Source organism: Chaetodon auriga, chromosome 23 (assembly GCF_051107435.1).
Source record: "Chaetodon auriga isolate fChaAug3 chromosome 23, fChaAug3.hap1, whole genome shotgun sequence".
In the NCBI taxonomy this organism is placed as follows: Eukaryota; Metazoa; Chordata; class Actinopteri; order Chaetodontiformes; family Chaetodontidae; genus Chaetodon; species Chaetodon auriga.
The window spans coordinates 17182620-17196365 of record NC_135096.1 but is presented as its reverse complement, the minus strand read 5'-3'; the positions used below and the strand labels follow the sequence as shown (position 1 = coordinate 17196365).

Genomic DNA, 13746 nt, shown 5'->3' with positions numbered 1-13746 from the left:
CCGAGCACGCAAACAACTGGACAAGGTTTTCATGCTTCGAGCTTTACACAAAGAGCTCATTAGCACGAGTCATAAACTGACTTCACATCTAAGGAAGATTCGATCTCCTCCGGGTGACACACGAGATGACAATCACCTGTGAGGAGCCACGTTCACCCAGCGAGGATGCAGAGACAGTGGAATGTTTGCCCGCCGGGGTCAGTGGCCTTTACGGCAGCACAAACCGACAGGACACTTACCCTCAAACTTCACACCCTGACCCTGAGTTCCAACCAAGCCCGGTCGTGTTCAATAAGAGCACGTGAATATCCGCCAGTGTGTCGCTGGAGGAGATCACGACTGCATGTCTGGATTCTTACTGCAGGAGCGCTGCTGCCACTGCTGCTTCACTTTCCGTTTGTTTGAACTCGTGATTAGTGTCAGTCAAGGATAAGAACCACAGTCTTCTGAGAAAAGGACTCGCGTAGGTAAGTTTCTCACGTTTAAGAGGACTCGTAACCAAAAGCCTTTTTATTTTTCCTCGAAAGTGGATGACTGCTAAGAAGAATAAATGTGTTCTCAAGTGGGATTTAAATTTTGACACGACTGTCATACTCTAATTATTCTGCTTTTTGGACATCTGAAATGCGCTTTCATTTTGCTTTTCCTAGATGAGTCAACATGCCGTCGGGATCAGTGAAATTGCAAAGCATTAAAAAACTGGGACAGGAAAACCACAGCTATGACTTTTCAGATGGAGGTAATGCAAAATCATGTTTAATCTCCAGACTGTCAAATGTTCCAATCATATAGAGTTTCAGCCACAGATGTAAAGTGTAAATGAACCTCTTTTCTATTCTTGTGTTGCAGAACCAGCTGGCCCCTACATGTAAGTATTTCATGAAAGCATTTTTAGGAGACCGTCTTGGATTACTGTTTTAAGATCTGTACACAACTTTTTACAAATAATACTCAGCGCGCTTGTAGAAAACGACTGTTTTCACTCTGGGGTTTGGTGTCGACATGGATGTCCTGCAAAGACGACATCAGTTTTAATATCTGTGCACGGTGCCACAACTTCAGTGCCACCACCAGTTAGCCAGAAAAAGCAGCTGGCTCAGGCTCAGCTATTTAGTAGCTCGAGAGAGTTTTCTAGTAAATGGAGTTCAATGACCTTGGCCACGTGTACTTGTGTATATGTATTGCATGTGTGTATTTGAAGCCAGTGTACACGCATTTATTCCGGCTTCACCAACAGATATATGATAGGAGTACAAAACACAGCATGTTTAAGTAATTAGAATAGCAATGCCTGAGTTATGATGGCTGAACGCAGGTGAGAAAACACAATGAAATCTGGTGAGTTGAGCTCTCAGGGCCACCGTATTCAGCGGATCATCAACTGAATTAAAGCTGGTCTACATGCATGAAGTTAGCTCATTGATGACCTATTAAGCAGTAACTCGTGGATTCAGCTTCATCTGTGCATGGAATCATCATGCACTGCAGGCTGTTGTGACATGTTTGGCGGCTCACAGTGAGTTCTGTGTTCTTCCACGCAGGAAGGGCCCAGCTTCCAAGGACAATGACAAGTGAGTAAAAGAAAGCAATAAAGGCTGCAGCTACTTTTTCCACATTCATCCCACATAAAAACTGATTGATTGATTGATTCCAAACAGGGGCGCAGAAAATGAGGAGCAGCCAGCCATCAGAGTTGGCTTCTTCCAGCTGGTAAAACACCTTTGTAGACTTCATTCTGTGTACCTCTTCCCCTTTGCTGGTGCTAATGCAAGTGCGTGTTTCAGTTCCGTTTTGCCACGTGCAATGACATACTGATGATGGTGGCGGGCAGCGTGTGCGCGGTGCTGCACGGCTCGGCCCAGCCCCTCATGCTCCTGGTGTTCGGCCTGCTCACCGACACCTTCATCGATTACGACATCGAGCTGAACATACTGAGCGACGACAGGAGGGAGTGCGTGAACAACACGATCCAGTGGAAGAACCAGACCGCACTGATCCAGCTGCTGTACCAGTCAGACTGGAGCTCCATGAACACTTCAGCACTGCCGGAGGTCAGGTCGTGTGGGTGAGTGGGCTGTGAGAAATGCATGCGGTGGTCTTCTTCCACCATCCAATACGTCTTATGAAGCTCATTCACTGTGTCTTTCAGGATTCTCGACATTGAATATGAAATGACTAAATTCGCCTTCTATTACGTTGGCATTGGAGCAGCTGTGTTCGTGCTGGGACACTTTCAGGTTGGTCTTGAACTCGCCATTATTTTCACACAAACAGACGCATCTAAAATTAGATTAGTCTGTGTTATCCTTGCAACCTGTTAAATTCGATCAGCATGGCACAGTTTGATCCTATCTCACGATGAAGTGCAGCTTCTGAAGGCCTCCTCCTGCAGCCCGCATTCTGCCTGCAAGCTCCTTTCTGTTTTAAACGATGTTAACTGCATGGCAACAGATTTCTGTAAATAGTCATCTCTTCTCTTCTCTCAGGCTATTTCCCACAGTCCCTAAACACTGCAGGTATTAAGCTTTTCATGACAACCCCGCCACCCCACTAATGAACAATTACAGGCCTGAATCCAACCTCCATTTATGAGTAAAATCATTTAAAAAGCTCTTTTTCTAACCACCTTCTGTGCCATTTGGAGGCTTTCTATGATATTTCTACGCAGACGGAGGTAATAATTCTTTCTATATTGGAAAATTAAGGAAAACTGAACTGAGTCGTAGTTGACTATGAACCAGAATATGCTAATCTTCATCATGTGAAGTGGGTGTAGTGCCTCTTCAGATGTTTCACTTTTCATCCTTCAAAAGGAGGTCAAAGGTCAGGGCTCCGATGCCAGCCTCTTGCCCTGCGTGCTTGTAAATCTGACAATAAACAGATCTTAGAATAACCTCTTTTACGACAGATCTCCCTGTGGGTGACGGCCGCTGCCAGGCAGATTCAGCTCATCAGGAGAATATACTTCAGCAAAGTGATGAGGATGGAGATCGGCTGGTTCGACTGCACCTCTGTCGGGGAGCTCAACACTCGCATGTCAGAGTGAGTGGGACAGAGGCCACCTGATTTCTGTCTCATGGAGCATTTTGGTGTATTGGCACGTTACAGTGGTTGTATCTGTCTTGCAGTGATATCAACAAGATCAACGACGCCATTGCGGATCAAGTCGCCATTTTTTTGCAGCGCTTCACCACGTTTGTGTGTGGTTTCTGCGTTGGCTTTGTGAAAGGATGGAAGTTAACGCTTATCATCATCGCAGCCAGTCCACTGATCGGGATTGGAGCTGGTTTAATGGCGATGGTGAGACTTGATTTAACTTCACTTGACTTCACCAGCTTCGTCCCGTCTTCTCCGTCAGCTTTGCTTTGCTCTGTTTTTCCTCTAGTTTGTGGCCAAGCTGACAGGGATGGAGCTGCAGGCCTACGCCAAAGCTGGAGCTGTGGCCGACGAGGTCCTCTCGTCTATCAGGACTGTGGCTGCTTTCGGTGGAGAGTTGAAAGAAGTGCAAAGGTAAAATCTGCCAGACGCAAGTAGAAGTCTATCTGTGAATAGAGCTGAGGTGAGCTCCACTCCTCGTCTACAGGTACGACAGGAACTTGGTCTCGGCGCAGCGCTGGGGCATCAGAAAAGGTCTGATCATGGGCTTTTTCACTGGATACATGTGGCTGATCATCTTTCTGTGCTATGGTCTGGCCTTCTGGTATGGCTCCAGTCTGGTGGTGGACACTGCGGAGTACACACCAGGAACGCTGCTGCAGGTATCACACTGACAACACATGCATATTTTAGATCAGCACTGCAGGCAGCGGTGAAATGATGAATCTTTCCTGTCGGGTTTCAGCGTCTGGTTTAATTTTGTGATTTGGAAGATTTGAGCCTTTTGGTGTTTCATCTCTTATAAGCACCCTTTGAATCCCCCTTTTCCTTTATTCAGTTTCTATCATGTACATGGACAAGGCATAAAAAACACAAGAAAGATCAAACCTCTGAAAAATAAATCACATGTAGAATTTCACCACCATCCTGTACAAATCTAAATCTGTCACACGTGCAACATGGCGCCTCGTAACAGTGCTTTGTGCAGGGCAGGAAGGTTTTTGCAGCTCTAACATACTGACCTCTTCATTCCAGGTGTTCTTCGGTGTTTTGATAGCAGCCATGAATTTGGGGCAGGCCTCCCCATGCCTGGAGGCCTTTGCTGCAGGTCGTGGAGCTGCGACCATCATCTTTGAGACTATCGACAGAGTGAGAATACCTGATTTAGCACGTTTCTGGTCCTTATAATTGACTTTATTTTCACAGGAAATCATTGCTTCTTGTTGACAAGTCTCTTTTTTCACATGTCGTGGTCAGGAGCCTGAGATTGACTGTTTATCTGAGGCCGGATACAAGCTCGACAGGGTCAAAGGAGACATTGAGTTTCACAACGTGACCTTCCACTACCCCTCCAGACCTGAAGTCAAGGTACTTGCATGCTCCTACATTCGTTACCATAAATAACTGAGGGCAGATTTTAATTTCTGGAAACAGTTTCAGCGGTGTTCAGCGTCTCTGCCCTTGTGTGATCTCTCCTCAGATCCTGGACCAGCTCAGTGTTGCAGTGAATTCAGGGGAGACCACAGCGTTTGTCGGCCCCAGCGGAGCCGGGAAGAGTACGGCTGTTCAGCTCATCCAGCGCTTCTATGACCCCAAAGAGGGAATGGTGGGTTTGACTTTCGTCAACTCCTGAGATGAAAGACTCCCTCGACACACTGTAGCTGCCGCCCCCTTCCTTTTAAGCTTTTATTCCAGCCATTTCAAAAATAACCATCCCCGGAGGGTGATAGAAGTACATGATAATCTGTTTCATTATTCAGCCAATGAGTCCTAACAGCCTCATTTTTCACTTTTACTGGAATTAAAGGTCTTTGCACACCTTACTTTCTTCTTTTCTGCTTCCAGAGAAGGAAATAGCCACTTACAGCACAATGGAGGTTGTGCACAAGGCTAACAACCGCACAATGTGAAACTAGCATCACAGCAGAAAAATACACCCCACACACATTATAGCAGCAAAGCACTTTAAAAGCATCATCCATCAATTTGAGCAAATCCATTTGTGTGCTGCGTCTCAGGTGACCCTCGACGGCCATGACATCAGAGGGCTGAACATCCAATGGCTGCGCTCGCTGATCGGCATCGTGGAGCAGGAGCCTGTGCTCTTTGCCACCTCCATTGCTGAGAATATACGCTATGGTCGACCCAGCGTCTCCATGGATGACATCATCACTGCGGCAAAAGAGGCCAACGCTTACAACTTCATCATGGACCTGCCGCAGGTGAAGCAGCAGCGTTCAGCATTTTAACGTATACATGTGCAACTGATAACTTAACCCGCCATTTTGAATCTGACAGAAATTCGACACCTTGGTGGGTGAAGGCGGAGGTCAGATGAGCGGCGGTCAGAAGCAGCGTATCGCCATCGCTCGTGCTTTGGTCAGGAATCCTCGAATCCTGCTGCTGGACATGGCGACCTCTGCGCTTGACAACGAGAGCGAGGCCATAGTTCAGGAAGCTCTGGATAAAGTGAGTCTGACGAGTCTGTGATCGATTTATCATCTCAGGTTTTGATCATCTTCAGCACAATGAGGCGACAGAGCCGAAAACGTACGAGTAAAAGGCAAACTAGCAACAACAACATACGCTTGGTCGCAGGTACGAATGGGTCGCACCACCATCTCGATCGCCCACCGGCTGTCCACCATAAAGAACGCCGATGTGATTGTCGGCTTTGAGCACGGCCGAGCTGTGGAGAAGGGCAAACACGACGAACTGCTGGAGAGGAAGGGGGTGTACTTCACTCTGGTCACCCTGCAGAGCCAAGGAGACAAGGCTCTGAACGAGAAGGCTCGACAGCGTAGGTCCAACGTCTGCTCTCACCCACACGCAGTGACTCTAAGGCTTACTGATTGTGATCATTACCCTTTATTGCATCTCTTGCATTAGTGAGTGACAAAGAAGAGGAGTCAGGGAGGATCTCCAGAGCAGGCAGCTACCGCGCCAGTTTGAGGTATTACACAAGCACATTCCCGATCGCCCCCTGCCCTTTAATCACTTGCTCATTTGCTCGCGTGTGTATAATACCCATTTACTTGGTCCTGACTGTGCATCTAAACAGGATTATTACAGCAGTCATTTTGTGGCTGAAATGGAGTTGTCATGGCAGAAACTCGTACCTTCATTTACTTAATTACCCTTTTAAATTTACTTTGACATTTGGAGCGTTTAGCTGACACTATCTTCCAGAGCCACTTACAAATGGTGCAACAACAGAGGAGGCTTGAGGTCCTCTGTCGCCACCGTAACAAGCATCCAGTAATGAGTGCACGCGTCCATATTCATGTGCATGAGGTGATGGATGACAGCAGCTCAGAAACAATCTTTTCACTTGTTCATTTTTGTAGAAACTCGATCCGCCAGCGGTCCCGATCGCAGCTGTCCAATCTGATCCCGGAGTCCTCTGTGTCCATTGCTGGAGAGGTCGGCCCCCGAGCCTACACCACGTTACAGGCAGACAAATCCAAGGTCTGTGTGTGTGCATTTTTATATGTGGGTGGTTGCTAGAAATGTTCCAGTTAGTTTTTTTTTTTTATATATATCAATCCTCAGAGAGCACGCACAGTTAATTCTTAATGGCTTCCTGCTGATGTGTGTTTGTCTGTGTGAATGCTCAGAGTAACATCCCGGAGGACGACGATGACGAGCTTGTGGAGCCCGCTCCAGTCGCCAGGATCCTGAAGTACAACGCACCCGAGTGGCCCTACATGCTTTTTGGATCCATCGGAGCGGCCATCAATGGAGGAGTCAACCCCGTCTACTCTCTGCTGTTCAGTCAGATCTTGGCGGTGAGGTTCAAGCTCTCATCACACATCATTTCATGTGTAGCGGCACCCAGTGGTGGACACAGGGACAGCCTTTAAACTGTTATTTTCTTTTTTTTTAAAGCAAGAACTTGTCTGATATGACAGTAAGCTAAAAAAAAAGTCTTTAAATCTACATAGAAATTGCATGATGGTCTGTACTGACATGTTTTTCTGCCTGCCTGTGTGTACGCCTGTGTGTGTGCAGACCTTCTCAATAACAGATCCTGTGGTTCAGAGGAGGCAGATTGATGGCGTCTGCCTGTTCTTCGTCATCGTCGGCGTGGTCTCTTTCTTCACCCAGATGCTGCAGGTGGAGTCTGCTTTAGCATGACTGATTGCTTTGGTGCTACTGCTTTTACCTCCTGCTTGTGTTCAAGGTTGAGTAAAGTCACAGGAGGCCTTTATTTTGGAAAGTTAGTGCCTTCTGCGGATGAGAGATTGTCCTACATCCTGCTAAGCTGTTCTATAATTGAGTCATGAGCTCTGACCCCCTGGTGAAGAGAGATGGCAAAGACGCTGAAAATTAGATTATGTTGAAGATCACTGCGGTGGTCTTTAATAAAATACTTCCTGTGTGTGTGTGTCACCAGAGTTACGCCTTCTCAAAGTCTGGGGAGCTGCTGACCCGCAGATTGAGGCGGCTCGGCTTCCACGCCATGCTGGGGCAAGAGATCGGCTGGTTTGATGATCACAGAAACAGCCCCGGAGCTCTGACCACACGTCTGGCAACTGATGCCTCACAAGTTCAAGGAGTGAGTTCCAGCCTCAGTACACAAATATAACCATTGTGAAAAGTCTTCAGTCCAGTCACGACTTCTTCTCCACTCGTCCTCTCAGGCCACGGGCTCGCAGATCGGCATGATCGTCAACTCTCTGACCAACATCGGCGTGGCCGTCCTCATGTCCTTCTACTTCAGCTGGAAGCTCACGATGGTCATCCTGTGCTTCCTGCCGTTCATCGCTCTGTCAGGTGGCTTCCAGGCTAAGATGCTGACAGGGTTCGCGAAGGAGGACAAGCAGGCCATGGAGGCCGCCGGACAGGTCACGTATTGTTGGCCTCTACTGTACAACTTCAGCATCTTGACAGTGACAAGTCAAAAGCATCATCTCAATAATCCTGACTTATCCACTGACAGCAGATAAGAGACAGTGTAACAACGGTGTCTATTTTAGGCTCCAGGTTTCAGCTCTCTCTCATCGCTGTAGAACAGCTCCACAGCCCCGCAGCTCAGCTCAGATCCTGGTACAATAGCATTTTATTAGGGGCTCCTGTAATTTGCCAAGTTAGGAACGGAGCTAACAATGTCAGGCTCAATTCCTGCTGGCGCCACCCGTGCTCAAAATGCAGTTATGGTACTGAAACACACAGCGGAGGAAACCTGAGGCCAGTACAGTGAAAGCAAGAAAGTTCACAATCAAAGTATTCCAAAGTCAGTTTACTATGAACTTTCTTTAGCTATCTTAATCATCTAGACGCAGTAAACCTCACCCAACCAAACAAAGTAGATTAGAGGAAAGTTTAATGATCCCTAAAGGGGCTCACTGCAGCAGCAGCCAATGCTTTATCTATACCTAATCCTCCTTTACACATTAAAAACACACAAGAATGAGGTACAGATCAGCTTTTTGCCATTGTTTTTATCTGATATTGATATTCCAGCCCCTTATTTGCAGATTTCCGGTGAGGCGCTGAACAACATCCGCACCATCGCAGGCCTGGGGAAGGAGAGGGTTTTTGTGGAGCGGTATGAAAGCCAGCTCGATGCTCCGTATCAAGCCGCCCTGAAGAAGGCGAACGTGTACGGCATCTGCTACGGTTTCTCCCAGTGCATCGTCTTCCTGACCAACTCGGCCTCCTACAGGTTTGGAGGTTTCTTGGTGAAACAGGAGGGGCTCCATTTCAGCTTGGTGTTCAGGTGAGAGGACAGGGCATCAGCGTCAGAGCTCACCTCGGTGACCAACGCATTGTGTTTCCTGTGACTGCTTCACAATAAAAGTGTTCCACCACTTGAACGCAGTAGGAAATGCTGGGTTAGCATTAGCAGTATCGTTACATAATGTACAGGAGTCTTTCCCTGTGAATCTGTGTGTGTGAAAGTAATTTGAATCCCAGTTGCTGACTCTGCTACTGCTAATGAAAACTACTATATGGTATTGATTTCATGAATATTTTAAAAGTAGTAACTCAAAAACAAACAATTGAACCAGGAGGAGGAGAAAGGGTCTGACCCTGTGGTGAGCCAGTAGAGGTAAAAGAGAGTGGTGGATAAGTTACTTTACATTGGTTTCTCTGGCAGGGTCATCTCAGCCATCATCACCAGCGGCACCGCCCTCGGCAGGGCCTCGTCTTACACACCAGACTACGCCAAAGCCAAGATTTCAGCAGCACGCTTCTTCCAGCTGCTGGACCGTGTGCCTCAGATCAGCGTCTACAGTCCAGAGGGAGAAAAATGGGTAAGAGGGCGTCTGCTATGCCGCGTGTGATGTGCTATGGCGCCAAGCTGCGTGCTGAGTGTGTAAAAAATGATCCAGATGAGACGTCTGATTTGTTATTCTTTTATTCATGTTTATTGTTTTTCACATCAATCATGAAAGGGACAGAAGGGGGAGATAAGGATGGATAGTCAGCTGTTTTATCACTGGAAACACAAAGTCCACGGAGCCATTTCAAAGATGAGAATCAGTCTGAATAACAAAGAGCTAAAAACTCTCTGCTGCACAGAGTCTAACCTGCTTTTTAACCTTTGCGCTTTTTTTTCCCTCTCTCCCTCCCGCCGCTGTGTTTTCAGGATAACTTCCAAGGGAACATTGACTTCATTGACTGCAAGTTCACCTACCCCACCAGGCCAGACATCCAGGTCCTGAATGGGCTGAATGTGTCCGTGAAGCCCGGCCAGACGCTGGCCTTTGTGGGCAGCAGCGGCTGCGGGAAGAGCACCAGCGTGCAGCTGCTGGAGAGGTTTTATGATCCAGACCACGGCAGAGTGGTGAGGAGGACACACACTGCACGAGCACGTTGAGTGTATGGAGTGTACACTGTTAATGGTACAGCTTTAGGTACCCCATTTAAAGCACTTCATTTATTGAACAGCTTATAATAACACAGACAATGCATTGGCAAAATGATAATCCAGTATTAGAAAGTATAATAATTCAACTCTCACAAGAGCTACTTTTACTTCCCATGAAGTTTACTCATCACGAGTACTTGTACTGTAAGCCAGTGAAACAGCTGTATGCTGTCAGAACATCAGCCTCTGCAGCCGCAGTGTTTTTTTAAATCTGTCTCTCACAAGTCCCTCAAATTTGACCTGCTATAATTAACATTTTTACATTAACAGATGAGTACTTGTATGTGAAAGGTGTCGCTCGTAGTGATGAATTATCCCCCGACGCTGCAGTTCTTCTCAGCTCTACAGAGCGTTTTGCCATCATCTATTATGAACCACAGCGTCAGGAGACAGTCAAGGATGGTAAACGCTCCTGTTACACATACGTATTATAGAAAAACATGGAGCTGCACAGGAAGAATCTGGTGAATTCTTTGCATATTTCAACAAAGATACGTGCTGATGAGAAGTCTGACTCTGGATTGTCAGAGCAGCCGCTGACCTTTCTGGAAATGTCAGATATCTCCTTTTGAAATGAAGAAGTCACACGTGTGGGCTGCCCTCAGCGTGTCCTCATGAGGCTCGGTGGAGCTCCAGTGTCACTTTGTTAAAGTAAAATCCGTCATTGGTCAAAGTCAGAGAATAACTGCGGGACATTTGGCGTACTTGAAGTATTTCTGACTCTTACATGACATCATTTATCTATCACACATTCATGCTGACTCTGCGCTTTCTTTTAAAAAACCAGGATGGAGGTTTGCCATCGTGCCAGTAAGGAACCCCTGCCAAGATTCAAATGGCCTTAATTGAGTTGGAAGTGGTTTGGAAACGCGTCGTCCTGATTCTCTGTCTGAGATTTAAAAAGGACGGCGTCACCTCTGCATAGTTAGGAGAGAAATTACAGTGGAGATGGTGCTCTGATAGCTCATTAGGCGGATTGTATTTCCAGTCTTTGATTATTCTCTTTCTTTCTTCTAATGGTGAAATCGATTTCTTCCTGCAGCTGATTGACGGCCATGACACAAGTCGCGTCAACGTGCCCTTCCTGCGCTCAAAGATTGGCATCGTGTCCCAGGAGCCCATCTTGTTCGACTGCAGCATCGCGGAGAACATCAAGTACGGCGACAACATGAGGGAAATCGGCATGAATGAGGTCATGTCCGCCGCCAAGAAGGCCCAGCTGCACGACTTTGTCATGGCTCTCCCTGAGGTACTGTGGACGTCCTGTGTGGGGTTTTTCAGAGCAGGTGAGGCTGAAATGAGGTTTAGTCAGCAGAGGCAAACAAACACTGAGCGCAGATGATGTGGGAGCAGGTCACGGGAGAGAGGCTGGTTTACTACACACACACACACACTGGTTGATGAGGGACAGGTGTGGCTTCTCAGGTGAGTGCGTCTCATCTCACCAGTAGGACTGCTCCTCAATGCCATTACAAGTTCCAGCTCAGAGTTTCCTCTTAAGAGCTTTTCCCAAATCTGCTGAGAGCAAATTTTACCGAGCTGCTGAGAGGATGTCCACAGCGCCGGGCTGCAGAGGCAGCGGACAGGTCTGCGAATGTGAATCAAATATTCATCAGCGTAGACTAATCTGCCAGCTGATTTACAGCATGTGTGCTCTCTGGGCAAAATCAAACAGGATGCATTCACTGGTTTGAAATTGGTTCTGACAGCCTTGAGGAAAAAAACATTTTTGTACGACCTGCACAAACTCAGTCGACACAGAAATAAAAAAAACCTGAATTTAAATCAGATTAAATTCATTTAATACAGATCCAAAAGCAGAATTTTGGCCAGGAAACACATGGTCAACAGAGATTTGCATGTTTTCAGAACATAAAAGCTTCTTCAAGACCTCCAAGTTGAACTTCTTGGCAAGAGCGGTTAAAAAGTAAAATACAAATATTAGGAAAAGTTTAATAGCCACCACAGTAGAAATATGATTAATCAGCTGAAGCTTTCTTTAATATATAAACACATAAAATAAATGTGATATGGGTCATTTAGATTTGTTTAAACCATGCAATGGAGACAGTTTCTAAACCTAGCTTAACAGTCTGGGCTGACATTTCTTGTTGCTTATCGGTGACATACTCTGATATCAATATATCTGCAATAAGCTAATATCAGGCTGGCAGATGTCTACAGCACTTCTTTCAAACGTGGCAGCTACGTTTAGCCTTCGGATGTTCGTGGAGAGGTCAGAAAGTGTGAGGGCAACATGTGGAAAGTTCCATTAATAAAGAGCTTCAGGGAGAGGGAGAAGGTGGCCTCGTGACATTTTGTTGCTGTTGCTTATTGAATCCAGGTAAAAGTCATTATTGCCTGTTGATTTTTTTATGAAGGCTTTTCTTTTTTAGCTTCAAGACAAATAAGACGTCCAAATGCGGCTGTGACTCACCGTAATATTTAGGATGTTTAATATAGATGCTCTTCTTTCTGCCTGCCTCAGAAATACGACACAAACGTCGGCGCCCAGGGTTCTCAGCTGTCTCGCGGGCAGAAGCAGCGCATCGCCATCGCCAGGGCCATCATACGTGACCCCAAGATCCTGCTGCTGGACGAGGCCACCTCAGCCCTGGACACTGAGAGCGAGAAGGTACGCCTCATTAAACTGTTTGCTGAATCAACAAACCTCACGACGGTACAGTGCAGCTGCTTGATATTCCCCAGGCACACGGAGCAATGCGCGCCCGCAGTTAATTATTATTATCATTATCATCTTTATCATCCATCATCTCTATTAGTATCACCAGCAGGTCACAGTTCATACTAAGCCTCCAGTAGAGCCTCTTAAAGATGAATATGGTCTGTGGGCCCACGCAGTAGCTTTTCCCGCTCAAAAAGGCTGAACCCTGCTGAGGACAAAGAGGCCTCTGCAGCTCACTGATCCTCTGAAGCGTTTAATGATAGTAATCAACGCATGATTGTGAAATTGCTGTAATTGTGAAGTGACGATGCCTCCCGCCTGCGTGCGCGCCTGTCAGCGATGCTTCATGTGTGTGTTTTTATGCCCGTGACAGACGGTGCAAGAGGCCCTGGACAAAGCCAGAGAGGGACGGACCTGCATCGTCATCGCCCACCGCCTGTCCACCATTCAGAACTCGGACATAATCGCCGTCATGTCCAGGGGCTATGTGATCGAGAAGGGAACGCACGACCACCTCATGACCCTGAAGGGAGCCTACTATAAGCTGGTTACCACAGGAGCACCAATCAGCTAACTGCTCAGGGAAACCGCCGCCAATTAGCAAGGCAGCCAAGAAGCGAATGTAAGGAGCAGCGTTACTGCTGCATGTAAAGAGAGGCCAGGGCTGGAAGTATAACACACACCTGTTCCCTCGTACAGTATTTATTTTAGGTAGGGATTTGTCATGAAGAGAGGCGTGTGTTTAGTCACACACACTATTTTGGGGCATTTTAAGGTAGTTACTCATCGTCTGTCAGCTGGAAACTCTTTATTTCTTTCATACTGGGTCTGTTCCAGTGCCCACATTTACAGTCTCGAGTGCTGAAGTGCATGTTCACACCATCAGGTGGCAGAGAGTGTGTCCCACGTTTAAAATAATGCCAACATGCAGTACAGGTAGTCAAAGCTAAGTGTGTCCCACAGTGTACTGCACCAATCAGCCCTTTGGTTCGTAGCAATGTGCCTATAAGTTGGTTTTCCGAACACAAAACCTGAATATTTTTACAGAGTTCATGGGCCAGTTATGGCAGAACCTCCACGACTGCTT

General features: G+C 46.9%; 2 protein-coding genes across 4 annotated transcripts in view; one reads left to right on the top strand and one right to left on the bottom strand.

The window, feature by feature from the left end:
• Positions 1 to 660: 660 nt before the first annotated feature.
• On the top strand, positions 661 to 13472 carry abcb11b (ATP-binding cassette, sub-family B (MDR/TAP), member 11b). Of its 2 annotated transcripts, XM_076724106.1 has the most exons (28): positions 661 to 739; positions 850 to 868; positions 1542 to 1571; positions 1659 to 1710; positions 1785 to 2065; positions 2150 to 2237; positions 2909 to 3042; positions 3129 to 3300; positions 3386 to 3510; positions 3584 to 3758; positions 4132 to 4245; positions 4354 to 4464; positions 4577 to 4702; positions 5115 to 5318; positions 5395 to 5565; positions 5695 to 5896; positions 5986 to 6049; positions 6444 to 6564; positions 6714 to 6884; positions 7108 to 7212; positions 7493 to 7654; positions 7740 to 7943; positions 8577 to 8818; positions 9200 to 9356; positions 9692 to 9889; positions 11016 to 11222; positions 12462 to 12608; positions 13033 to 13472. In XM_076724106.1, the coding sequence occupies exons 1-28, from the start codon at positions 661 to 663 to the stop codon at positions 13231 to 13233; spliced, it is 4062 nt and encodes a 1353-aa protein (XP_076580221.1). In that variant the 3' UTR covers positions 13234 to 13472. The 2 variants fall into 2 exon arrangements, with proteins under 2 accessions (XP_076580221.1, XP_076580220.1); XM_076724105.1 differs by lacking the exons at positions 850 to 868; positions 1542 to 1571 and having other exon boundaries at positions 661 to 777; positions 1675 to 1710; positions 5695 to 5928; positions 6003 to 6049.
• The window catches only part of LOC143316252 (beta-1,3-galactosyltransferase 1-like), a 97885-nt gene continuing 95496 nt past the window's right edge, over positions 11358 to 13746 (bottom strand). For both annotated transcript variants that reach the window (XR_013076271.1, XR_013076270.1), the window contains exon 4: positions 11358 to 12594. The gene's annotated coding sequence lies outside the window, so the exon portion shown is untranslated. The remainder of the gene's footprint in view (positions 12595 to 13746) is intronic.